This window comes from Trichoderma aggressivum (assembly GCF_033847375.1).
Source record: "Trichoderma aggressivum f. europaeum strain CBS 100526 chromosome Unknown scaffold_002, whole genome shotgun sequence".
In the NCBI taxonomy this organism is placed as follows: Eukaryota; Fungi; Ascomycota; class Sordariomycetes; order Hypocreales; family Hypocreaceae; genus Trichoderma; species Trichoderma aggressivum.
The window spans coordinates 1,318,871-1,344,157 of NW_026946368.1; the positions used below are offsets into that span (position 1 = coordinate 1,318,871).

A 25,287-nucleotide genomic window follows, 5' to 3' on the forward strand; every position below is an offset into this window, starting at 1 on the left:
CGTCACTAAATCGACCAGGGTCCAGTAATCAATCAATCAATGAAAGGCGCATGTGGAAAAAAAAAACGATTACAAGATTGACAATTCGAGTCATCGCATTGCCCCGCTATCGCACTATGGCTTAATGGCGGGGTGTGTCACAAAAATTCTGCCGCCGCTAGCCTCTGTCTGTTTCGGGCGGGTGGTCAAGAGCCTCGGGGCGCATTTGAACTGCTAATGGAATGCTAAGACTCGGAAAAGATACTCTTTAGAGAAGCAAAGCAAAACAACCTACTATACAATATTGTTGTAAATCATACTCGAGTAAACCAATAATCTCCAAAAATGTCATCTGATCCCCTCGATGACGTCTTCACCCTTGAAGACCGTTTCTACTCTCAAGGCTACAACCAAGGCGTCGAAGATGGTGCCCGCGCAGGAAGAATAGAAGGGCGCTCATTCGGCATGGAAAAGGGCTTCGAAAAGTTCCTCGAGAGCGGCCGCCTCGCCGGCAAGACTCTCGTCTGGGCAAACAGACTCCCCAAGAACACAGCCCAGCAGGCCAACTCTTCGGAAAAGAGCTCAGAAACATGCACGCTGCCGCCACTACCGAGCAATCCACGGCTGGAAAAGAATGTTAAGCTCGCGTATGCTTTGGTCGAGCCAGAAACGCTATCTACGGACAACAGCGATGAAGCTGTGCAGGATTTCGATGATCGGGTCAAGAGGGCGCAGGGCAAGGTCAAGATTATTGAGAGAATGTTGAACTGAGATGGAGATTTTGATCTCACTGACACATATCCGTGTTGATGCTCTGCAAAAGGATGCGAGCGTCACCGTATACATCATACACATAAAACAGCGCAGAGGCATAGAATTTTCGGTATTCGCGGAGTTATGGCATCAGGATTGGGATTATCAGAGGAACTGTGGGAGTTTATATGGGGAAAAAAGGGAAATTCTAATCTTTCTTCATCTTAACTGTATTTACACAAGTCGCCCCCATTGCCCGTCTCATTTGAACGTCCTGGTAGGATATCTATCATCACCCAAGTATTAGCAAATGTCAGTCCCATTCGTCGACCAGAAGCAAGAAACTTACCCTTCGCCATATGTCTGATCCTCGTTGAGCTCGTACTTGTGCACATCCCATCCTCCAGCCGCCAGCGCTTGTCCGCTCGGCAGCGGTGGCAGGCCATTGACGAACACGTCCTTTGCCACATCCTTGGGCGCCTTCTCCAGGAACTTGGCCAGGCCCGTCTCGCCCTCCTTCTGCGCCGCAACGAGAGCCTTCTCGCCGGCCTCGCCAATCAGCTCGACCTTGGGCTGCGCGGCGCTTCCAACCGTCAACAACGACACTGCATCGCCCTGAGTCACCACGCTAAGCTGCGGGTACGCGCGACGGACATCACGCTTCCAGTAGGCGTTGTCGGCAATATCGCCAGCGGGAAGAGTGACGGGGTCGTCGAAGCTGAGGGGGTCCAGGGCTCCGGGCGTCGGGTTTCGGAAGTAAGGGTTCAGGGGAACACCGTTGGAGCGGTTGGGATCGAGGGCGAAAGCCTTGCGGAGCGTCTCCCACAAGCCGGTGGACTGGAGGGTTTGTTTCTGCGGATTTCAAACGTCAGCCTTTTTGAATTGAACGAAGCCGCAAACCAAGAAGCTGAGGCGTAATTCGACGCCAATTGGCGCCGCAAAGGGGGGGTGGAACCGAGCAGGCATTTCGAACCTTTGCAATAGAAACAACGCCTCCAGCAGCCTTTGCTGCCGCCTGAGAAGCCATCTTGCGTGAGCGATGGGAGAGGCCTCAGTGCGATATGTCGAGTGTCGTCTGGGAATTGACTCGGCCTTGGTTCATCTCAACGAAGCAGAGCAATGTTAGCGATTCGGCTAACCGAGGCTTTGCCGATGGCCTCTTTCTGCCTACCCTGCAGCGAACCGGAGAGTATCGGGCGTATTCTCAATGAAACCAATTGAGCCTCGTTGGATAAAAATGAGGTGATGAAATTTGAAAATAACTGTTTCCCTGAGTGGAGGGGTATATTTCAAGGTATTTATGTTTGTAATTGAAGGGTGCTACTGGAGCATTTGCCAGAAATCATATTTTGGGGTATAATACTATAGCGCCCTTTCAGAACGAACACACACGAGACTCGGCTTAGTATCACTAATGCCATTTCCTCATTCTCCCCTGCGGTGCCGTACTCAATTATTTCATCAATTGATATCTGTTCCTAGATTCTCTCCACATGGAGCTTTCACCGTATTTACCAATTGCTTAATCATTGCATGGGATGATACACAATTGCACCCACCGCATTCTTTACAAAGGACAAACTCAACACCATCTCCTTGCAACGCTGAGGTATGGTGGCCGCATGAAACATCTTCTCGGGAACCAGAACGAACCATAGCAAATAACCGAATCAATTCGATACTATCCCTCAGGAGACTAACGAGCAATACATACGAGAACAGTGGGTCTTATACAGATTCCCAGTACCAGTACACAAAGAAGCACGCTTGCTATCCCTGACAGCCATCAACTCCCACGCCAACTAGTAAAAAAAGCAAGACGATTAATTTTCAAGATACACAGCATCGGTGCAAAGAAAAGCCAGCCACGCCTAGTTCTCTCCCTTCAACTCCTTGACCAGAGCCTTGACTCTGTCCGCGGTGGCAGCAGGGCCGCCAGCCTCGGCAACAAGCACCTTGCCCTCCTTGTTGACAACAAAGACTCCGCGCTGAGTTCCCTTAGGCTGCTTCTTGAGGCCAATGGCGTCAATGAGGGTGGCCTGGGGATCGCAAAGAAGGGGGTAGGGCAGCTTCTGCTTCTCCTTGAACGAGGTGTTTGCCTTGGTGGAATCAGTGCTGAGACCGTAGATGGCGAGGCCATCAGCAGTCAGAGGCTCATAGGAGTCGCGGAAGAGGCACACTTGGTTGGTGCCTGAGAATTGTCAAGTCAGCATACGTGTCGCGTGAAAAAAACCTGGATATCAAGACGAGAGCGCGGATAAACGCGTATGAGCCCACGAGGAGGGCATTGGTTACATATTCAGAAGCAATCTACGCACAAGAGCTCTGCAGGACCAAAAATGAGAAATAAAAGGCACTTACATCCGGGTGTGGAAGCCTTGGGGTAGGTAAAGAGGACGACGCCGCTCTTGCTGTCGTCGAGAAGCTTCTTGAGAGAAGTCGTCTCGCCATCATTGGTCTGGATCTCGCCGCCAAATCCCTCGAGGTCAATGACATCGCCAACCGCGATCTTGCCCGCAGCAGCAGCCGGCTTCTTCTTGTCGTCCTTCTTGTCGTCCTTGGACTCTTCTTTGGCGTCGTCCTTGGCGCTCTCCTTGGTGTCCTTCACCGTTTCTTTCTCCTCAGGGGCTTCCGGCGCAGACTCGGTAGCCTCGTCGTCCTTGGAAGGCTTGTCGGCCTTTGCACTGGGCTTCTTGACCTCGTCCTTGGCCTTTCCAGCGGGCTTTCTGGCCTTGGTGGCCACCTTCTTCTTGCTGGGCGCGGGCGCGGGCGGCGCCACGGGGGCCTTGCGCTTGCGCAGCTCAACAGGCATGATACTGGTCTGGCGGTGCTTTGTGACGGCGAGTTTCCCGATTTTTTGGTGCTCCCGCAGCTCTCCTGAAGGATCAGAAGGGAAAATGACACGTTGTACAGGTCAACAAAGCTGCGCAACGCGGTTGTGAGAAGGAGGCGCTGCAGTAAGCTAAGAGGAGAAAAAAAAACAATGGAAGAGAGGTCTGGGCCTGGCGGTCGTTGTGACAGGGCAAACTCACCAGAAATTCTGCCGTCGCATGCGATTCCTACTCCGTACAAGCCACCTGCCTGTTAGCCGTGCAATTGGCCCTGGCAAGCTGCGGCCAATCAAGAGCTTGTTCGAAGCTTGGACCATTTGCTTAACGCGGAGCTCCAGTTTACGGAATGTTGCCGTTGGACTGGGGTTTCCGAGATAGTGACAGTGTCTGACAGCAAGTCTCCGTAGCGCTCCGGGTTGCTGGCCTTGATTCGCCCGTGGTGGCGAGGGCAGAGCCATTGACCGGCCGGGCACGAATCCAGTTGCTGGCAGCTGGTTAACCGAGTAAACTACTATAATCCATGTGCCGGTAGGTCTAACTGTATGGCGAGTAAGGTACGAGTAAGCACCGAATGCTGTTGCTGGGGAAACAGTTGTGCTGTAGTGGTATTGATCTGTCTGTCTACCGCAGTAGCATGACTTGCATCAAATCTGCAGCTCCGCGCGCAGGGTCTATAATTGGCACCCGACATGTATCACTTGGCCACGGCGCGGCTTGTGCCGTTATTTACTGTACATACCTTACTGTAATTGCCGGGTACGGACAGACAGGCTTTGAGGAGTTGGGTCACACCACAAGTCGGCGGCATCACCACATCCCTGGCACATGAAACGAAGAGCCCCAAGTGTATGTAGACTTCAGCAACTTTCATGCTGGTGCATTCATCGTCTCACTATCAACAACGTACATCGCATGCGTTTTGGCTTTTCCTCTTCAGAAGTAGTATCTGGACGTAAAGTCGTATCAAGGGAAGAGATATCTTTTGTCTTCCAAATATCCTCCGTGAAAAAACCCACAATATTGGTTGGCAAATTTGTGTGTCTCCCCTCCCCATTGTCAGATCATCAGCCGCATCGAAGGCACCAACCCCAAGACGTTTTCAATTTCACCCTGTTTCAGCATTTGAGCCGAAAACCTGCGTAGCCTCCAAGCACTTGGCAACGCGAGTTGCAAAAGAGCTGTTATATCGTCGCATCGACCATGCCGAATCAACTTTTTGGCCGCACCCTAGAAAATGCGCGGAATAAGGACAAAGGAAAGGAGAAGGCCCGGATGGACCATCATCGTGGGTATCATAGCTGCCACGCCAACTTCCTCTCCATCAACAAGCCGTCATGGAGAAAACAGCTTCCGCCATTTTAGTTAGGGCACTGAGCCTGAACGTGACCGCTCTGCTGGCACTTGTAGCAGATCTTCTCGCCTCCAGCGGACTCCTTAGGACAATCGCGGGAGTAGTGGCCAGACTCGCCACAGTTGTAGCACTTCATGCCGTTGACGCACTCGCCTGCATCGTGGTTAGTAGGGGGTTCAGACGGTGAAGAGGAATCGTGGTGCATACGAGACATGTGGCCGTAGCCGCCGCACGAGTAGCAGGTCTTGCCGGCACCGCCGCCATAGCCACTGTTGCCGCCGTAAGAGTTGCCGCCAAAGCCACCTCCAGACTTGGGGCAGCTACGGGCGATGTGGCCCTTCTCGCCGCACTAAGGAACAAAATGATTAGGTCTAAGCCAACACAACTGCCCAACTGTTCAATTGCGTACCTTGTAGCACTCAGTGGACTGACCGCCGGCAGAAGCTCCGGCCTGGGGGCAGTCGCGGGAAATGTGACCCTGCTGGCCGCACTTGTAGCAGGACTTGTTGTCCTTCATGGGCTCAGAGCAGTCACGGCCTGGGCAAAATTAGTGGGTGAACGGGAGGAATGGTTAGTCAAAGTTGTCAGGGCTTACTGATGTGACCCTCGCCTAGTAACTGTTAGTATAAGCAACGCCAAGTAGAGTGTAGACATTACGCACCACCGCAGTTGTAGCTGATGACAAAGTTAGTACATCAATCGACTTTTCATATGACAGAGACCAAAAAACATACCATTTAGCAGGGCCTTTGGTAGGGCAGTCACGGGCCTAAGAGCTGTGTGAGCTGAGAGCCTTGTTGAAGGCCTGGGCATGGGATTTCACTGTACCTGGTGGCCGGTAGAACCGCCTGCATGAACCCGTTAGTAGCTGAGACGATTGATGATTTCATGGTGATGAGTTGTGACGGGGGTGAGGGTGGGGATGAGGTTGAATCAACGGAGCAAATTGAAAAAAATTAGAGCAGCAGCTAGAAGCTCGATATATTCGAGAAACGCTCCTCTCTAGAAGATCAACCATGCTGTGGTCGCATGAATGCGGTGAAAGCAGTGCAGGAAGGTTGGAGGGGTTGCTGGGAACCTCCAAAAAAATTCAAGGTACCTGACGGAGCAAAAACGCGGGGGAATTTCAGGTGAGGTAGTACAAGTGGCAATTCATGAAACACGGGAGAAAAAGAGAACTCACAAGAGTAACACGCTCCTCGGGGAGTGTAGTCCATGGCTGATATGGCGATTGGAGAAGAGAAACGGGCTGCGAGGTCGAGTTGATCAATGTCAGCGACTATATGGGAGCTTTGCGAGGTGAGTCCAAAAATGCAAGCCGATCTGCCGGCCTGAGGCTGAGGGGCAACAGACGACCCATTCCGCAGCGCTATATCGCATTGCCCACCAGGGCCAACGACGCGAATGGCAGAATTGGCAGCATTCCCCAGGCCAAGACGATGCCGTGGAAGAGACGGTACTTACTGGGCAGTATAACGGTCAGGAATGAAGCGTCGAGAGGCTGTGGGAGGAGGATGTTGATTCCACAAATCGATAATTGGAAAAAAAACGTGTAGACGAAAAAGGGAAAAGTTTTTGACGATAGCAGCTATTGGGCCCTCAGCCTAGGCCGGTCTAGTGCGCTGCTGGCGGTGGCCCGCTAAGAAACAGGCGAGCGTGGGAGGCCCTTGCCGATCGGCGGAAAAATGTTGAGCCGGGGTTAGCTGTGGGTGCGATGCCAGTGCCGAAGCTGGAGAAAACATGAATTAAGCTTCTGTGGCAGAACGATGAACAGAGCCTGACATTTGTGTCAAATATGGATTTTTCTGTGTTTCTGCATCTCTACTAGAAGTGACATTGAACAGTATGATAATGATCTGGAACAGTGTTTGGGAGATGCGAGCAACTTGGTTCCTTGTATTCTGAGGCCTAACGCTACGTAGTTATACAAGATGCTGCAGCACAGAACTGCTTGCTTTCTCAGCGGCAGCTCTCAATTGAAGCGAGGAGCCGCTTGTAAATTTCTCACTGGGTTGAAGAATGCCTTAGTACTAGTAAGCATTCCACGCGAGTCACAAAAAGTAGCATACTTTACGACGGAGACTCCCATATATCTGTCTAAAGCATCATATCCATTCAACTCGTGGGGCACGTGCCTAGCCATTCTTCTAGACAGCCTTGACGCGGGTCACGTGGCCTGGCGTTTTCTCCAGTTGTTGTGGCGCGGTTTGGGCCGCGGGAGCTTCACGGTCTTGTTTGTTAGCGTCAACAATAGCAGCTGGCTTCACGGCCAAGCACAGCGCGACTCAATTGCGAAATCCTCGAGATGGACAACTGGTCGGAGAAAGGCCGGCCAGCTGTGCACGAAGCTCTCAATCATGTGTGGGAAACAATAGACCGCGAGATCCAGGATGGTACGTCGCAGCGCTGTCGATGCTGGTAGCTACGTCGTATTAACGTGACAAAGAGCTCAGCCGGAGGGCCGCGAACTACGCCGCGATCAACGAGACATTGAAGAGCAAATTGGCCAATATTGAAGCACTTGAGAACGAAAACAAGAATCTGCGGGCTCAACTAGCGACTTTTTCTTCGAGCCCTCCTTCGACAGAATTAAATACTTTAGTCGAGAATGCGTCCTCAGCAGGCAGACATGCCCCCACTTCGAGTATCGCGATCGCTCAGCCAGCTTCAACCCCTCCCACGACAGAGGCACCTCCTCTTAGCATTATATCTGATAATGCCGAGCTTGTCAAGTTCAAAATGAGATTCAATGCACTCTCAAACAATTTCAAGACGGCAAAAGAAGCTCTTCGCAAGAGAAAGGATGAGCGTGATTGGTGGATGGAGCGTGCAAAGAAGTTGGAAAGGCAAGCTAGGGATGCTGAGGAGAAGCACGGTATACGGATTATAGACCTGGAAGAAGCCGACGATCCTGATGCACTACATAAAATAGGTCTGGTTCCTGATAACCCGACTACTGTTATGCCACCGCCAACTGTCCTGGCAACGTCTGATAGCGATCACAACGCCAATGTAGACGATGCGCAGCTGCAATCTACTCAAGGCGATCCTGACGAGGCAGAGTCTGAGGATCTGCCTCCTTTACCCAATAACGACCAAGACCAGGATCCGATTCTAATTAAACCAGAACCATCTTCCGACGTCCCAGTAGTAGTATCCGAGAGGAAGGTGAAAAGGAGAAGAGTTGAAGATAGGGGGTACACAGCTGCGACAACCCCAAGGATCAAGGCCGAACCGGGCGATTCTAGTCCTATTGATGCCTCGGAACATTACCAGTTCAACATTCAGGAAAGTATCGACCTTGACGATATCGCGCAGAGGATAACGACTCCTCGAAAGCGCAAAGACCTAGAAGTTGCGGCTGTCGAAGATGCAAACGAACCAACAGTTCCGGTTTCTAATATAGCTCAAAGGCTCGGCTATATACGATCAGATGGAGCGAAGAAGTCGGCTAAGGATACGCGTGGCTCATCTGTGCTCACGCCAATAAGCGGCAATAAAAGAATGACAACGTGGACTGATGCGGAGGAAGAAACCCTGAAAGATAAATTGGCCCATGGCATTTCAGTTTTGGCAGAAGATGGCACTCCCTATGGGAAACAAAGACTTGAGAAGAGCTTGAAAGCCCTGCCTACGCCGACTTCAGTTGCCAAAGGCCGGTTGGATACGCTGCTGAATACTTCAACTCCCGAGAATGCAGCCACGATCTCGCGAACACCCCAAGCTCGCCAACCAGAGCGCCTTTCTGCTGAAGATACGCCTCTTGACCTCCTTTTCCCCCAACCCCGACAGCTACCCTTTGACAAGATGATTCAACATATTACGAAGCGTCAAGGCTTGGGCGCAGATGTGACGACGCCTTCTAAGAAATCGGTCAAAAAAGCGCCTGGTCGAAGTATATCCCCGCTCAAAAGCAGGGCATCCGCTGCTGGCCTCCGCCATAAACCCCTGTCTGAACTTCGGCTTGATGATTTCAAGGTGAACCCCTCATCGAATGAGGGGCACGATTTTGCTTATTCGGACGTTGTCAGAGACAAGGATGACAGAGCAACCCTGCGAGGCTGTACAGACATGCATTGCTGTGGGAAGCATTTTAGGGCATTGGCTCTATCACAGCGGCCAAATCCACCGCTGACGGCGGAACAGCGACAGGAAGAGCAAAAACTCCTGGAGGGCTACCTGGGTGAATTTGCCTACCGACTGTCATCCATGACAAAAGATGAAAGAGCTGAGATGTGGATTGAAGCCAAAACCGAAGAGCTAGCCAATAAATACGGCAGACATAGACATCGCTTCTCTCGCATGCAGTCTCCGCCCGGATTTTGGAATGCTGACTTTCCAGATACGCAAGAATTGGCAGCGGACAAGGAAGAGGCTCTGAGGCGAGAGAAGCGTGCAATTGCAGACAGATATAGAGAAGCCATGCGCCCCGGTGGTATGTGGTTATTCAGAGACGAATAGGTCGTGGCGACGCGTCATGAGATAAGAGGCACGAGGCAAAGAATCGAGCGAGTGAGAGAACACGCAAGCATTGGCGTCTGGTTATCTTGGTTGAGGGCGGTTTGATCTGAAATTTGGTGTACACTGAATTGGCGTTATGCTTTTATATATAGTAGGGATCAATTGTTTACTTGCAGTAGAATTAGACACATATACATGGATAACTCTTGTCTTTTAGTACATATCAACGGCTGTCTTGTATCTGGAATACACAGTCAATGACATTTATAGCTGTATACCATCTCTCGTACCTCACCATCTTTAAATACTCGATCCCACGACGCTCCGTACATGGCAATCCCAGGCTGCCGGATAATCCTCGGGACGATCTAGTCGGCGGAGTGCACGGATGCTGGGACGATCTGAGCGCGCTAACCAACCCATCAATTCTGCCTCCACAGTGACTCGAACAGAAGCCAGCCGCATCTCAACGGTGCTTCCAAATATCGCCGCCGGCTTCTACAGCCCATTTTTACTTCTACTCCTTGCCCCCAACCAACCTGCTGCGGCCTCACCCCATTCAGAGCGCCCGCTGTGGCCTTTCCTTGGACTTGTCACGAAGATACTTCTTCGTCTACCATCTCTTTAATTCTTCCCTCTCCAACGCTGGTTGGACAATCATCACTGTCGTCCAGTCACGTTACCTCGTTGCGCAACTCTGATCCGCGTCGCGCAGCTCCAACAACGCTCGCCATCACGACAACACAGACGCGCACCCTTTCTAGCTGTTGGCCCCAACTGCGAGATTGACACCGCTCCCCCCCAACCTCCGGCAGTGCAGGTAGATGCGGGAGTCGCAGCACTGGGCGATACCCGCAACAGTACGATCTCCCAAGCCGGCAGGATGAGTAACCGCCATCTGCCGGCTGGGCAGGGCATACAAGCCTCGGCCGGAGGCATCAACGGCGGCATGGATTTGAATGGAAGCATGGGGGGCCCTCGGCGGAGACAGCAGCAGTACATGCCTCCCTATCACCAACACCAGCTCCAGAACCAACATCCGCAGCACATGAATCACATGTACTCCAACTATGCGCCGTATGCTCCCCAGCAGTATTATGGCATGCCACCGCACCAATATCAGGCTGGAGGAGTTCCAGCTCCCGGATATATGGCGTACCAGAACTACAACGCCAGGTCCCCGCCGCCCATGCAGCAATACGCCCCCATGGTTGGAGTCAGCATCCCGCCGAGCTACCCTCGAGCGTCTCCTAATCCGATGACGCCGTACCAGCCTCCGCTTGCTCCCGCCCCTGGCTTACCCCATACTCCGTCCTCGACGCACTCGTCACAGTTGCTTCCTCCGCACACGCCTACGACTCCTCAGACGCCTCCGGTCGTTCAGCCAGCCCCTGTGCCGGAGCCTGTCCAAGAGACGACTCCTGCTCCTCCTCCCGCTGCGCCTGCCCCTGTCGTTGTTCCTGTTGTCGAGTCACGCGAGCCTTTTCGCCCACCGGTAAGTTTCGTTGAAGCAATACTGGCCGAGTCTTGGATGTCTTTCTAATCTTGGTGAAATAGCTTCCCTGGCTGTCACGTCCCGACGTCGAATTTCCTGTGAGGACTCCACGATCAAAACGGCAGAGAAAGATTCTGGGTGCAGAGGACAAGGCAGTATCGTTGCCTACGGGGCAGCATGATGTCTCCGCGGAACAGCAAATCAACCGGGAGCCTGCGGCATCTGCTCACAGCGAGCCAGCCCAAAAACAAGAGGGAGGAGCTACTTCGACCTCTGATCGTGCTGAACCCTCCAAGTCCGCAGGGGAAGAAGGTGTGACTCGAGCTTCCGCCTCAACTGGTGCATCTGTTACGCGCCCGGCTGCGCCCGCTGTTCCTGCGGTCCCCGTGCTACCAAAGCATGACCCTAAGCCATCCGCTTCTGATGCCTCTGTGACGGCGGAGCAGGAAAAGACCAACGGAGACGCTGCCAAGTCTGAAGATCAAGAGGCCGCAACTGATGCCTCTCTTGAGCTCCAACTCAATAGCACAAGCCACCCTCCAAGCCCCGTGGTTAAGGCCCCACCTACCAGCTGGGCAAATCTCTTTGCTAAGCCATCGGCTCGAGCTCAGACAGGATTGAATGGTTCAGCTGGTGGAGATGCCGTCAATGGTGATTCAACAGACGCCGCAAATAATTTTCCTGGATCAGCCTTTTCCAAATCCAACGCCAGCTCTCTTGCTCAGGCCATTCAGTCATACCAAGTCGAGAACAATGACAAGATCGATTTCCTTGAGCCGCGCGGACTCATCAACACTGGTAATATGTGTTACATGAACTCTGTAAGTTTCTCCAGGCCTCATATAGATCTTCAAGAACCTGCTGCTAATGCGCTTCTTAGGTGCTGCAAGTGCTCATGTTCTGTGTGCCATTTTATGACTTGCTTGACCAAGTCGGCAAAAAGGCTGCTCACAGCTTCAAGAGCGAGACTCCCCTGATTGATGCCTTGATCATGTTCATGAGGGAATACAATGTGCTCAAATCGTCTGCGTCCGTTGATCAGCTCAACAGAATTCTGAAAAACGAAGATCTCGAACGTTACGGCGAGCCCTTTACCCCTGAGTTTGTCTACGACGCTATCCGGCAGCTCTCCCGATTTGCCAGCATGCGAGTAAGTTAAGAACCTTGCTACAACTGACTTTGAACTTTGTGTGACTAATAGTTGTTCTTGCAGCGTGGTCATCAACAGGACGCAGAGGAGTTCTTGGGCTTCCTGCTTCAGTCACTTGACGATGAGTGCACTCACGTTATGAAGGATTTGCCAGTTGGACACGAGGAAGTGCCTTCATCCGACGCTTCTACCGGGGGATCCGTTGCGGCTTCTGACGATTGGCTTGAAGTCGGCCGCAAGCAACGCGCCGCTGTCTCTCGCTTGTCGGGTCACAATACGTCAACCCCCATCACCAAGATCTTTGGTGGCCTTTTACGATCCGAGTTTCGCGTGCCGGGGCTGAAGGATTCCATCACCACCGAGCGCTACCAACCTCTCCAGCTAGACATTGGATCTCCTGATGTCAGAAATGTTGTTGATGCCCTACGTGGACTGACTCGCCCAGAGCGTCTTCAAGGAGACTTCAACTCCCCTCGTGGGAAGGATGTTACGGCCACGAAACAAGTCTTTATTGAAACCTTACCGCCTGTCTTGATCCTCCACCTCAAACGATTCCAATTTGATGCCGAAGGCCATGGAACTGTCAAGATCTGGAAGAAGATTGGGTACCCTTTGGAGCTTGAAATCCCCCGCGAGGCTTTGTCGAGACAGAAACGCCAGAACCTCGACGATGCTTCAATGCCTAGATACAAGCTCATTAGCGTGGTGTATCACCACGGAAAGAATGCCAGTGGCGGCCACTACACAGTAGATGTGAGGCGACAGGATGGTCGCGAGTGGATTCGGCTGGACGACACCGTCATTCGGCGCATCCGGCCCGAAGACGTTGCCGAAACTGGGTCCGAGGAAGATGCCAAGGAGGCACGCAAGGATGCCGCGTCGAACGTTAGCAGCAACCGATTCGGAGCCATGAACGACGACGACACTGGCGACGAAGACGGTTGGAAGCAAGTCACTGCGCCAACTAATGGTGGCAAGCGATGGAGCAGCGTTGTCAACGGCGGAGCTAATGGAGCTGTCAAGGAGAAGCAAGTCAAGGACAGCATCAAAGATAACAAGGTCGCATATCTCTTGTTTTATCAGCGTATATAAACCAGCGCCTGGCTGGGCATCCGTTTATACCACTACGACATATAATGGATTTCATGGCCGGTGGCTGGTGTGCACTGGGAGGCTTTTACTGGAAGATTTGTATCTACCCATGTACTGATGTGTACAGAACTACATGATGTATCGATATACGGAAACCACTTACTATTGCATCCCAGGTCGGAGCCATTCATCCTGGCAAAGACCATGGGCCAAGAAAAAAAGACCAGCGCGAGCAGGAAGGAAAAAGAAAATGGACGGAAAAGGTGGCAGGGGGTTGTTGGGTGTTTAGCGGCTCAGATTTGGCGTTGCGGCGTCTCGGCAGGATTTCTTGCATGACTTTTGTCGAGACTGAAAGAAGAACGAAAAGGTGGACTGGGGGGAGAGACTGGAACTCTGAACGTGAGAGCTTTTGGGCCAGGGTAAAAGCGATTTTTTGGGGGAAGCGTTTTCCTTGCTGCTTCCAGAATTGCGTTGCACTCTTGTACAATATCACATAGCCAGTTTGAGTAATGACATGCATATACATATATATAAGGTATACATGTATATATATCACTGTGGGAGAAGGGGGGAGGGCTCGTGTTTATGAATGAGCAAAGGGAGTCAAGGTTAGACCATGTCTATACATTTTTATTTAATACAAAGAGACCTGTGTAGATCTCTAAACAGCCCATCACTTTCGCCCGCCGCTGCTTGATCCTGCCTCCTTCCGAACCAAATAACGTGCCATTTCGTTCCGTAAATTTTTCGTTTTTCTTTTAGTGCTTCTTGATGACGGTCATGGAATCCAGGGCGTCCTTTTCAGCGAGCTCGGCCTCGACCTGAGCAAGAATGTTGCGCAGGTAAGGGACATCCTAGAAAAAGAAAGCATTACAGTGTTAGTTTCAAGGAAAAGGCTTCAATTGTCGTTTGAAGGTTGTGAAATGTTCAGAAGATGGGTGGTGAGTTGCCGTACCTCCTCGGGCTTGGTCCACTGGTCCTTGGGGAGCAGCTTGTGGGTGTAGCTGCACTGGACGGAGCGGCGGATGCGGTAGACGCGCTCGTACGACTCCTTTGCGGAGAGGCGCTTGAGGGCGATTTGCACGGCTTCGGACTCTTCCTCGAGGAGGTCGTCGTATCTAGATTTCGGGGCCATTTGCGTTAGCATTCTCCATTTTGCGCAACGTCATGCCATTCCTCCACCAGTTTTCCACATCATGATGTTTTCTCTCTCCTTCTCCTTCTTCTCTCTTATCAAACCCATTCCCAAGTCCATTGGGTACCCAAATATCCCTCCAACAAAAAAGCGAGCAAGATTCGGCAATTCGTACCTCAGGCCGAGCTGGCGGTATCCAGAAGCGCCAGCGTACCAATTGGCCGCGGGCGTCAGCGCCTTGACCAACCAAGGCCGCTTCAGGACAAAAGGAGCGAGGGAAGCCATTGTCGGGGGCGGCTGTTGCTGCTGCTGCTGCGAAGGGGAGGGGAGGGAGGAGGAAGAGGCGGGTTTGGCTGTTTCGATCGTTTCGAATGCTCAAAGATTATGCGCGAAATGGGATGATTCGGCGGGCCCTGCAAAAGTTGGGAGAGCTCGGGATGTCACGTGGGGGAGAAGACGGCCGTTTTGTTGGTGGTGGGGGGGATTTTGGGTGTGGATTTTGGTGGGAGGACCGTAATGGACGGAGATGTAACGGTAGAATTGGCGGGATGGTTTTCCGTTTCGTTCCGTTTTCCGGATTGATGTGCTATGGCTTCGAGATCATTGGCTGCATGTAAGTCTGCCGTAGACACAAGTACATTATGTAGCCATGGATACAGTCCACTGACTCTTTTGATGCAATCAGAAAACTCTGTATGGAAAATGGACAATGATAACATGTAGTAGAGATATTGGCATTTATACTACCTCTCTTGTGCTCTGATAATATGGCAGCACTGGGGTATTATCAATGGAATCCCCTCACTGCTCGCCATCCCCTGCAATACTCGATCCAACTGATTCATCACACTCCCCCCAAGCCCCTCGTGATTTTCAAGATTTTTTCTTCCGCCATTCAACGCAACGCTCTATAAGTGGATGTGGGGAGCTCAAGTATAGGCAATGGTCACTGATTTCGTGCCAAGCAACGCCATTCTTGACGTCCAGATCCAGGGGCCTCGCGGGCCACTCGTCCACAACGGTATTCTCCGACTTCATTTCCATCCCAGACTCGCGAGCGTGCTGCTCAAATTCACATGTCTTCATGTACCTGTTACGATGTCAGATAGAGCCTCTCTATGCGATGCGGGGGCTCAACTCGGTAAAGTAATCGACAACACGTCTAGGCATCTCGACCAGAGTGAAAAGCTTTCTAGTGGCTGGAGATTTTGTACTGAAACATGTGTATAATATTACGAGTCCAAAGAAGTTGTTTATCGGCATTCGTGCATAGCCTCGGGAGTTCGGATCCTTTGCTGCGTTAACGAACCGCGTCATTAGAGTGGCATGGGGATTATCTGTTGGGTCGACAAGGTGCCCAGAGAAGAGTTGAAACGTGTCTCGAATGCTCAAGTCTTCTATGCCGCACACACTTGACACCTGTGTAGCCAGGAGGTACTTGAGCTTTAGCAGTAGCTCGACACAAATACCTTTGAAGAGGTATTAGCTAACCTCTATTCGATCATACTTTCTGCCGCCCAGGCGATGAGGAAGCGCTCGAACGGCAACATTGAGAAGCGACAGCACGATTCGAGTTTGCCCTAGGCAATGAAGGAATTCCCCAATAACGCCCCTAAGTAAGCAGCAAAGCTTCCCGTACAAATCGTTCTCGACAGCCCACGGCGTCTTGCCCACGTCCAAGACGCCCCATGCAGCGAGAGGACTAGCACTCCCAGCATAACAGTACTGGATATCCTCTGGAAACAGGGCGCTTTTGATTGTTAGTATAAGGAGAGGCGGAAAGGAGGGGGGAGGGAGATTAACCCATTTGGGTAGACAAAATCAAGACGTGAATGCCCAAAAGGCAAAAGCATCCCGTCTTCAAGGAACCTCTGATATACCACGCGCAAACGCGACGAGTCGGTTATCTTGTAACAACTATATTCTCGGGCATCGCGTCTGCGCGGATCTAGAGTGATCTGTTGCATTCGGCCCCTTGCGACTTGATAGTTAAGCGTAGGGGGGGGGGGGTTTAAGCAGTCAACGACATAGTTCCAGCGTACTACTGGGAGGGATAAGATGGATAGAGCTGCCTCCCGGAAAATTCCACGTGTGGTCGACAACGGTATCGAGAGCTTTGCCGTTTAACTTGTGACGAACCTGCTCCAACAGGGGCTGAATCTTTTCTTCTAGATATTGTACAATATCTCCAGTCAAAAAAGCTGAATACCAGACATGTATAATAGTATCAATTGCCCTAGATATATATGCTTGGTCGTGGTCTTGCGCCGACTGTGTGGCGTCGAGAGCGCACAAAAGCAGTATCACGTTTCGTGGAACGAAAGCAACCCTCTCAGTGTTGATCGTGATAGCTATGAGCTAATGGGACCGGGGCGGTAGTTCAGCTATTGTCCGGACAAGATGGCGCAAGTCACCGGAATCTATGTGTGCATTGAGTCATTAGCCATCGTACCATCACCAACCACTCACCTCAACTGTTACTCTATGGTTGCCTTGTCAGTAAAAAGTAAAGACAAATCTCCATCACCATCATCCAGGGCCTCGTTTTCTTTCACGTTGAGAATGTCAGCCGCTATTGTGCCGCCCCAGAGAATCCTTTTGTCCTCTAGCAGACGAAGAGGCGGAGCAGAAGCAGTCTTGCGGCCCTCAATCTCATACCCAGGACGCCACCCGTGTTTGACCAACGGGGCTTCGCAGTCCTTCATGTGCTCTGGCCAGTGAGAGTCTTCGCACATGACACTGCAATACTTTATATGCTGTTAGTACACGCGAGGAGTCAGGGTTGGAGTCACTGACAACCAACAAGCCACAGCCGCGGATACACGGAAATATTCCGACCTTGTTACAAGTCTGCAAGTTGGCGCAACTGAGCTGGCATCTTAATTGAGCTGGTGTGTCCATTTTGCCTTGAGGCGAGTCTCTGTGTACTTGTATGAATACCGATCAGTTGAAGAATCCTGGTGGTGAAGAAAGGAAAACAAATTGGATTGGTTTAGAAACAGCACCACCAGGTGGCCCTCCTTTCACACCTTATCTCTACTCATGTGTATCACTATCACTTTCCTTTCAGCATGTGTCATGATCAGTAGTGGGCAAGAATGATGGGCCTCGCATCTGCCTTGCCCGGCATTATTGGCATAAATTGGACAGATGCAGATACTAATAAGTACCTGGTACCTACTAATCTTGGACAGCTTCTGGAAAGCTTCGAGGTGGCTATCAAATACGTAGCACCGCTGGATCTCGTTGACTCTATTCAGAGAATCGTGATCACCAAGTATGAAGGCAGGCCGGCGCTGTGGTTGATACATACATGTACATTGACTCCAGCGAAGACGAGGTCCGAGCCGCTTCCTGCATGTCCGTCAGCTAGATGATTACGATATCCAGCCACTATGAGCAAGAATTGATTGAGCTCCAAGGCCGAGATGCACCAGAACCTGATACCGAAGAGTGACTGGGTAGGGAGTAATGAATAGCACCTAGGTAATGAACTTATCGGCAACTCAGGACTGGATATGCCTGATTCATTTATTAAGATCAACTATTGAAATTTAGAAAATTCATGCTGGCAGGAGGCAACTCCAGCCATTGCAACCAACTTGTTGAAGGGTACATCTACTAACGTATTAATGTGTTTGTCCATCCCTCCATCTACCTCTTATAAACTCAAATCCGAGCCTCGCTAATATACGTGTGTGTTCAATTAAACCCAATCAATTCCGGCCGACGGAGAATACATCTGCTCTCTATCAAGCAATGCAGCCCACACGCTGGATGATGGAGGCGAGAATTCTTCGACTGGCTTCCCCCGCCATGTACGGACATCTAGCGAGCCAGATCAAATGACCAGACTCGCCGGGTTTCCTGATTTTGTCCCGGGAGCTTTTCGTTGAGTTTTATTTTAGGTTAGGAGGTAGGTTTGGTTGGATTGGACTGGATTGGATTATGTTACCCGGTTCGAGTCTCTGGCTGCTGCACGGAAGATGCAGGACAATGTCGTTGCAGTGTCTTGCCATAAGCCAGCATGTGATGACGGTGCAGCTGCACTGCATGACCGAGCAGCATGTGAAGGCCGGACTATCACGATACTGCTGTATGTGCCTACTAATATGGACAGGAGTACATACGAGTATAAAGGCCTCGAGTGGACAACGGGCTGTTCGGTATCGGGATTGATACATGTACTAGCCTGCTACATGTACGTACTACATGCACCTGGCTCGCCTTGCGTCATTTGTCTCTGACGTAGCGACTTTAATTTTTTGTCCCCTGTATTTCGTCAACCAAAACATTGCCCGATGTGATTCAACCTTGGCCTCGAAAGGATTATCAACGTATTAACCCATCAATACATCATCACAATCGGTGGCGCACTCGTGCATACTAGGTACCTAATCACGATCAATACTTTACAGGTAACCAAGGTACCCCGTTGCCATCCATTGATCAATCACTCCCCGGCGATGGAATAAGTCGGCACACGCCCAGCCCAGCGCATGCGCCCTGTACTTGTACCGTAGCCGTCCATTACTGCGCTTGGAGGGGCCAGTCCCCACTGCAGGCCCCAAAATCTCAACCGCTTCGGCGCACTGCAGTGGACAGCGCCGATTGCCTGCCCGGCTATCTATCTTCTTCCCACTCCACCAATTCTCGCCCTCTTCTTCTTCCTTTCCCTCTCTCGTCTCTCCTCCCACCTTCGACCTCGTCCCTCCCGAGCGGCTGTCCGCACGTCCTCTACACCGCCCGACCAGTGCGACTCATCCCACAGCCTCGGCCGCTCTGGGCGACTCTCTCTACTCGCTGCACAAGTCAATGGCCGGCGGCGTTCGCTAGGCAAGGACGGATACTGCGCGTGGGAGCATTCCCCGCAGTACCCGGACTTTCCTGGACCGAACGGATCCCAGATTCGAGAATATCACACATAGCAGGAGCAGGGTCGGAGAGAGAACGATTAATTCTTCTTCTACCTTCATATTCGCTGGTAGAGCCGCAGAGCGGCGTGCTCGACGTCATCCGCAGCGCTTGGGACAATCTCTCGGAAGACGCAGCAACGCCGGAACAAACAGCCGATTTTTGTGTCATCACCACCAACAACTCTCAACACGAGACCTTATAGCCATCGGCGCCAACTTCTAGCCTCCTTGAATAGCCAGCGAATCTGCAATCGCCGCTCCGACAACCCGCTGCTTTAGACTTCTTCTTTCTTCCTGTCGCCGAGGGTGCTATGTCTCACGACCAGTCCCCCGACCAAGCTCAGCCCTCCTCTGCAGATCATGCGTCATCACCCTATCGCCTCGCCGATTCTCCAATGTCAGCAATAGCAGGGGGTCTCTCCCCGTTGCACCGATGGACACTCTCCGCCTCCGACTCCCAGTTCAATGCCTTGTCGGGCGCCATTGGCGGCTTCACGTCCGGCGTCGTGACTTGTCCTCTCGATGTGATCAAGACGAAGCTGCAGGCTCAAGGCGGCTTCACCTTGGTGGATAAGGGCCGGCATGTCGGCCACCCCAAGCTGTACAATGGGCTGGTAGGGACAGCCAAGGTCATCCTGCGTGAGGAGGGCATTCGGGGGCTGTACCGCGGCTTGGGGCCGATTGTGCTCGGATATCTCCCTACCTGGGCAGTGTGGTTTACCGTCTATAACAAGAGCAAGATATTTCTACATCAGTATAATGGTGCGTGGTCAGACTGTCATATTTGGTCGCTGCCATTGAACCTTGCCCGACTGACTCCCCCTTGATGAACAGAAAACCCTCATATCGTAAGCTTTTGGTCCTCCATAATTGCCGGCGCCAGCAGCACCATTGTCACGAACCCTATCTGGGTCATCAAGACCCGCCTCATGTCGCAGAGCAACCCGAACACAGCTAGAGGCCATCATCACGCGTTTGCTCGCCCCGGTAATACCCCGACGGCAAGGCCGATTCTCCACGAGTGGCACTACAGATCGACCATTGATGCGGCGAGGAAGATGTACACCTCGGAAGGCCTTTCTTCCTTTTATTCCGGCCTCACCCCGGCTCTTCTCGGCTTGACACATGTTGCTGTTCAGTTCCCTACGTACGAATTCTTGAAGACAACGTTCACCGGGCAAGGCATGGGCGAAGTACAAGAGGGGGAAAAGGCGCATTGGGCAGGTATCCTTTCTGCTTCCATCCTATCGAAAATACTTGCCAGTAGTGCAACGTATCCGCACGAGGTTATTCGAACCAGGCTGCAGACCCAGAGACGACCAGTTGCCGGCGAGACATTCCTGGTTGACATGGCAGCACCCGGAGCCAAGCCACCCGTATCCGGACCAAAGTATAGAGGCGTCGTCAATACATTCCGGACCATCCTCCACGAGGAAGGATGGAGAGCGTTTTACGCTGGCATGGGTACAAACATGATGCGAGCCGTTCCCGCCGCAACGGTAACCATGCTTACATACGAGTACGTTATGAGGGAGTTGAACAAGAAGAAGAACCAAGCTCTAGAGATAAAACGGGCACTGCAGGAGCAGCCTTGATCGAGGCCCATCGGACAAGCGCGGGTTATGCATCAGGCGGATTATTTCCAGAAGAGGATGGCTCATCTACGGATGATTTCATTTTTCTCTTCTCTGTTTTTCGTATGTTTTATGGAAATGGGATTTACGAAACAATGAGCAAAGTACCACGGGGTCAGATATACCCTTCTTTCGGACCCTCAACCCCTTTTTATTCCACCCTTTGGCCAAATTGTAGGTATAGAACAAAGTCTGAATTCCCAACCGGACTTTTGTAGCAGCACCAACTCTCATATTGAGATTCTAGGGTCTAGGCCCCGAGGTCTCTCTTCCTATTTATTCGTCAAATTTTTTCATCCCATTTTCCCTGTAATTTGCCTTTCCCCCTTTTTTCTTTATCTGAAGAGGTCATTCTACATCTGGAGAGAAGTGGCGGGGCAGCGTATGTTTGCTTTGCTTTGCATTTTTTTTCTCTTTTCTCTTTCATGTTAAAACAGAAGAATGGCGATTTGATTGGAAAGAGGGGGGGATGGAAGGTGTTGGTTTTTCGGCTGGGGTTTTCCCTGTGTACATCTATCGATATAGCAATGCAGACGAATACGATATCAAAGGCTCTCTCTCTCTCTCTCTTTTTTTTTTGTGCCCATCGTGGATTTGAGTTGGCTGGATGGATTTTCCGATTGCGCGATATTTATGCTACTTTTGTAAGCCGCTTAGAAACGGGTAAGCTTTTTGGATTGTGGATATGGGAATGTGGATGAGGTTTTTTAGTAGCGTTAAGGGGGCGTTTTTGTTTGGGGCATCGTGTTGGTTGTTTGGGTGAATTGTGGGAATTGGAAGTGATCAGTGCTTTTGTTTGACTGGAGTACATTTCATCTTTGTTTGTAAGTGCCCATCTCAGATGTCTAACTGCAAGGCGTGTACAAATGCCAAGGTTGGAGTATTGTCTCCTGAAATACATGAATCAAAATAACGCCGTATAATATAGCTAGCCCCATAGCATGAAACCCCCTATAAACCAAGAAATATCTTATACAAAGCATCAATACATTTCCCCGTTCTTATCACAGCATAGCCTTGGGGAAGTTCTTCATGGCCTGCCTGACACCCAAGTCGCCGAGAATCTCCTCAGCACCACCCAAGATGGCGTCGAACTTGTAGGTGCGGTTGAAGTGCTCAATGTACTTGCCCATGCCGGACTGGGTGAGGCCGCGGCCGCCCCAGATCTGGACGGCCTCGTCGGCGATTTCGTGGGCGCCGCGGGTGATGCTCATCTTGAGCAGGCCGATGGGGCCGGCGAGGTGGAGGGCCTGCTGCTTGTAGGGCATGTTGCACATTTGGTAGGTGATGGTCTCGAGCCAGGACTGGTTGGACTCGACGAGGGCGATCATCTTGGCGAGCCTGAAGGGATTGTTAAATGCTTGTTTTGGCACTGAAGGGGGTTTGATTTGGGGGAGAGGGGAGCTTACTTCTGACGAATGACGGGCTGGTCAATGAGACGCTTGCCAAAGACGATGCGCTGGTTGGACCACTTGAGGCACTCCTCGATGATGAAGCGCTGCGCGGCGAGGGAGCCGCAGGCCATGACCCAACGCTCGTGGTTGAAGTTGCTGAGGATGACGTGGATGCCCTTGTTCTCCTCGCCGAGGAGGTTCTCGACGGGCACCTTGACGTTGTCAAAGGTGATGTAGGCGGTGCCGGCGGCGGGGGAGTAGGACGTCTTGATGGGCTTGGTCTCGACGCCGGGGCCGCGCTCAATCAGCAGCACGCTGAGGGCCTTGCCGGTGCGGACGCCGACGACGAAGTAGTCGCAGAAGACACCGTTGGTGATCCACTTCTTGGTGCCGTTGACAATCTATAAAGAAACAAACACACGAGGGTTAGGAACGCTTATGCTTTTCATATAAAGGAAGAGAAGAAGAAGAAGAAGAAGAAGAAGAAGAAGAAGCAAACTTACATAGTGCTTGCCATCGGGGGTCTTCTCGGCGGTGGTGCGGAGACCGGCAACGTCAGAGCCGGCAAAGGCCTCGGTGATGGCCAGGCAGAGCTTCTTCTTGCCGCTAAAGACTTCGTCCGCAATCTTCTTCTTCCAGGCCTCGTTCTTGGCAAAGTTGAGCACGGCGGTCAGGCCAATGGTCATGCCGGCCATGTTTCCGTCCTGGAAGCCTCGCATCATGGGGCGGCACATTTCCTGGCAGGCGACCAAGTCGTGGAAGTAGTCAAACTCCTCGCCCTTGACGACGTTGTCGAGCATGTTGACGCCGTGGAGGTGCTTGCCCGGGCCCAGGCGCATGTGCAGGATGCCGGCCTGGCTCATCTTGTCAATGACCTCCTGGCTGATGGTCCGGCCGGTGGCCTCGCAGTCGAGGGCCTCGGGCTTGATGACCTCCTCGGTGAAGACGCGGACGGCATGGCGCAGCTTGCGGTGCGAGTCCTTGAAGTAGGGGCTCTTGAAGTGGGGGGTCAACCACAGCGGCTCGGCGTAGGGGACGGGGCTGAGGTCGCCGGGCTGGGGCGTGATGACCTCGGGCTTCTCGCCCTGGACGGTGCCGATGGCGAGGTCGGCGTAGCGCGAGAGCACCTCGTGGCGGTGGAGGTTGTAGAAGGCAGAGGTGGCGTCCTGGCCGGCAATCTGCTTGAGCACGCTCTCGCCGCCGGGGTGGGCGTCGACGAACTCGGTCAGGTCGTAGACGGTGCTGTCGATGATGCACCACAGGGAGTCTTCGGAGGTGTGGTTGCGAACCTCTTCGCGGGTGAAGGTCTTTGCCGGGGGAGCCATTGCGGTGGGCGAATTAATGTGGAAGGGAGAGAAGAAGAAGCTCAAGACGACGATGTGGATGGAAGAAGAGGGAGGAGGAGGAGGAGGAGGAGAAGAAGAAGAAGAAGAAGAAGAAGACGACAAAGAGCTTCAGAGAGACGAGGGAGAGAGGGAAAAGGGAAAGAAACAGAAATCGTATTCGGGCGAGAAGCTTAAAAACGGGAAGCCAGCCTCAATTGGCATTCCTGAGGGCGACGTTGCTCTAAAGCTGGGGTCTCGGACCTGATGCTTGGCCGGCTTACTCCAAATGCATCCAGCCGCGAGCCTCGGCAGAGCTGGGGAGCGGGTGCCCATTTTTGGGGAGAAATAAGCGGCGTGTGATTGGCCAGAGGTGGTAGTGCCGTTTTTGGGTTGCTAGTGGCACACCGTAATTGGAAATTCGACCGTGGCAGCCATGTACTAGTACTATGTTGTATGAGGACTGTTGAGAATCTATTGGCAGTGTTTGGATAGACATTCTAGGACCGGATGTTGATGTTTTGGCGTGTATTCGTCGTGATTCGAGCTGCTGGTGCTGGATGCCTACATGTACATGTATACAGGTTATGAATTCTGCCCCCGAGGAAGCCTGGGGCGGATCATGGCCGGGGACTTTTAGGGTTTAGACTTCAGCCTGTGATCTTTTCAGCCCGCCCTTGTTCCTCCAGTCAGCTTTAGGGGATGCAGTCCGGTGAGAGATGGGCTGATGCGGAGGTGATTCTTCTCACATTTTCGTTTGATTCGGCCAACTCTAACCTCGGTGGGCGAAAGATTAATTAATAATCCCTTGATCCTACGCCGGGATGCTTCAGCTGCAGATTCATTGTTGCCTGTGCGAAGCTTGCCTCATCAAGGCATCAACTTACTGCCGGACAGCATTACGGCATACCTAAGCACCGATTGGTCTCGTCATGCTTGTAGGCTACCAAAATACACTCAAGAATTGTACCAGCCTCATATTTTACGCTAAGGGAATACCTGTGACGAGCTGACAACTTGCAGGTCAGTATGGTATTGTCATGACGCCGGAATGAGGAGCATCCATCGCGCTGTGCTCGAGATCAAACTCTAGAATATCCACCATTATCCGTAACTGGCTTAAAAATGGGAACGCCTATTCAACACCCCAGTTTTACTATTCGTCATTCCACGTCGCAGTTATATCAATGAACACTAGACTATATATGACTATAGTAGCTGTTATTATGTAGATAAATGTAGATAAAGTATATTAAATATTGGAGAAAATAACAGCGCCTTGGCAGACCGACCTCCAGCCTCGGCAGAGATCACACAGCGGGACCAGTGCCGTACGAAGACCGAAATGGCGGGCTGGTGATTGGCTAGGGGCCCTTTTGTAGATTGTGGGGGGCTTGATCTCACAAATCTGTGCCTGGGGCATGTGAAATTGATGCAGTGGGACGATGAATCTGTGTGGGCTTCCCTGTCCGTATCATATCGTAAGCACCTTGCTCTATCACTACACTGGTAGTTTATACAGAGTAAATGATCTGAAGAGCGCAATTTATCAGATGATGCAGTAATAGCGATAATTCCCTTGTTGTCAACTTGTTTTTCTATTGCTACCTTGGATACCTTGTGCGTTGTTACAGGTTTACACTTACACTTGCCCGCATAGATGCTTCTTGCCTGAGTGATGGACGTCCCGGCTTCATCGAGGAACAGTAACGACGATCCATCACTTTCATCACAGTAAAACTATCATCCAGATATAGGTGTACTCGCATTACAC

The 25,287-nt window shown here is 51.8% G+C and overlaps 8 protein-coding genes across 8 annotated transcripts; 3 read left to right on the plus strand and 5 right to left on the minus strand.

Moving 5' to 3' along the window:
- Positions 1-324: 324 nt before the first annotated feature.
- On the plus strand, positions 325-750 carry Triagg1_770 (uncharacterized protein; the record flags this gene model as incomplete). The annotated part of the gene is made up of 1 exon (XM_062894863.1): positions 325-750. One exon carries the CDS (start codon positions 325-327, stop codon positions 748-750), a length of 426 nt encoding a protein of 141 aa, XP_062759994.1.
- Positions 751-993: 243 nt separating this feature from the next.
- Triagg1_771 (uncharacterized protein) lies at positions 994-1,698 on the minus strand (the record flags this gene model as incomplete). The annotated part of the gene is made up of 3 exons (XM_062894874.1): positions 994-1,018; positions 1,082-1,584; positions 1,633-1,698. 3 exons carry the CDS (start codon positions 1,696-1,698, stop codon positions 994-996), a joined length of 594 nt encoding a protein of 197 aa, XP_062759995.1.
- A 905-nt stretch (positions 1,699-2,603) lies between these two features.
- On the minus strand, positions 2,604-3,544 carry Triagg1_772 (uncharacterized protein; the record flags this gene model as incomplete). The annotated part of the gene is made up of 2 exons (XM_062894885.1): positions 2,604-2,923; positions 3,094-3,544. 2 exons carry the CDS (start codon positions 3,542-3,544, stop codon positions 2,604-2,606), a joined length of 771 nt encoding a protein of 256 aa, XP_062759996.1.
- A 1,377-nt stretch (positions 3,545-4,921) lies between these two features.
- On the minus strand, positions 4,922-5,804 carry Triagg1_773 (transcriptional regulator family: Zinc finger, CCHC-type; the record flags this gene model as incomplete). Its single annotated transcript, XM_062894896.1, has 6 exons — positions 4,922-5,067; positions 5,122-5,263; positions 5,324-5,451; positions 5,510-5,524; positions 5,576-5,589; positions 5,743-5,804. The coding sequence occupies 6 exons, from the start codon at positions 5,802-5,804 to the stop codon at positions 4,922-4,924; spliced, it is 507 nt and encodes a 168-aa protein (XP_062759997.1).
- Positions 5,805-7,219: 1,415 nt separating this feature from the next.
- Triagg1_774 (uncharacterized protein) lies at positions 7,220-13,112 on the plus strand (the record flags this gene model as incomplete). Its single annotated transcript, XM_062894908.1, has 6 exons — positions 7,220-7,307; positions 7,361-9,349; positions 10,050-10,870; positions 10,933-11,691; positions 11,751-12,020; positions 12,084-13,112. 6 exons carry the CDS (start codon positions 7,220-7,222, stop codon positions 13,110-13,112), a joined length of 4,956 nt encoding a protein of 1,651 aa, XP_062759998.1.
- Positions 13,113-13,870: 758 nt separating this feature from the next.
- Positions 13,871-16,952, minus strand: Triagg1_775 (uncharacterized protein; the record flags this gene model as incomplete). The annotated part of the gene is made up of 9 exons (XM_062894919.1): positions 13,871-13,966; positions 14,068-14,230; positions 14,423-14,600; positions 15,198-15,337; positions 15,557-15,684; positions 15,739-15,997; positions 16,051-16,228; positions 16,290-16,415; positions 16,775-16,952. The coding sequence occupies 9 exons, from the start codon at positions 16,950-16,952 to the stop codon at positions 13,871-13,873; spliced, it is 1,446 nt and encodes a 481-aa protein (XP_062759999.1).
- Positions 16,953-19,558: 2,606 nt separating this feature from the next.
- Positions 19,559-20,758, plus strand: Triagg1_776 (uncharacterized protein; the record flags this gene model as incomplete). The annotated part of the gene is made up of 2 exons (XM_062894930.1): positions 19,559-19,925; positions 19,998-20,758. The coding sequence occupies 2 exons, from the start codon at positions 19,559-19,561 to the stop codon at positions 20,756-20,758; spliced, it is 1,128 nt and encodes a 375-aa protein (XP_062760000.1).
- Positions 20,759-21,801: 1,043 nt separating this feature from the next.
- Triagg1_777 (uncharacterized protein) lies at positions 21,802-23,516 on the minus strand (the record flags this gene model as incomplete). The annotated part of the gene is made up of 3 exons (XM_062894941.1): positions 21,802-22,138; positions 22,207-22,592; positions 22,695-23,516. The coding sequence occupies 3 exons, from the start codon at positions 23,514-23,516 to the stop codon at positions 21,802-21,804; spliced, it is 1,545 nt and encodes a 514-aa protein (XP_062760001.1).
- Between the last annotated feature and the right edge of the window lie 1,771 nt (positions 23,517-25,287).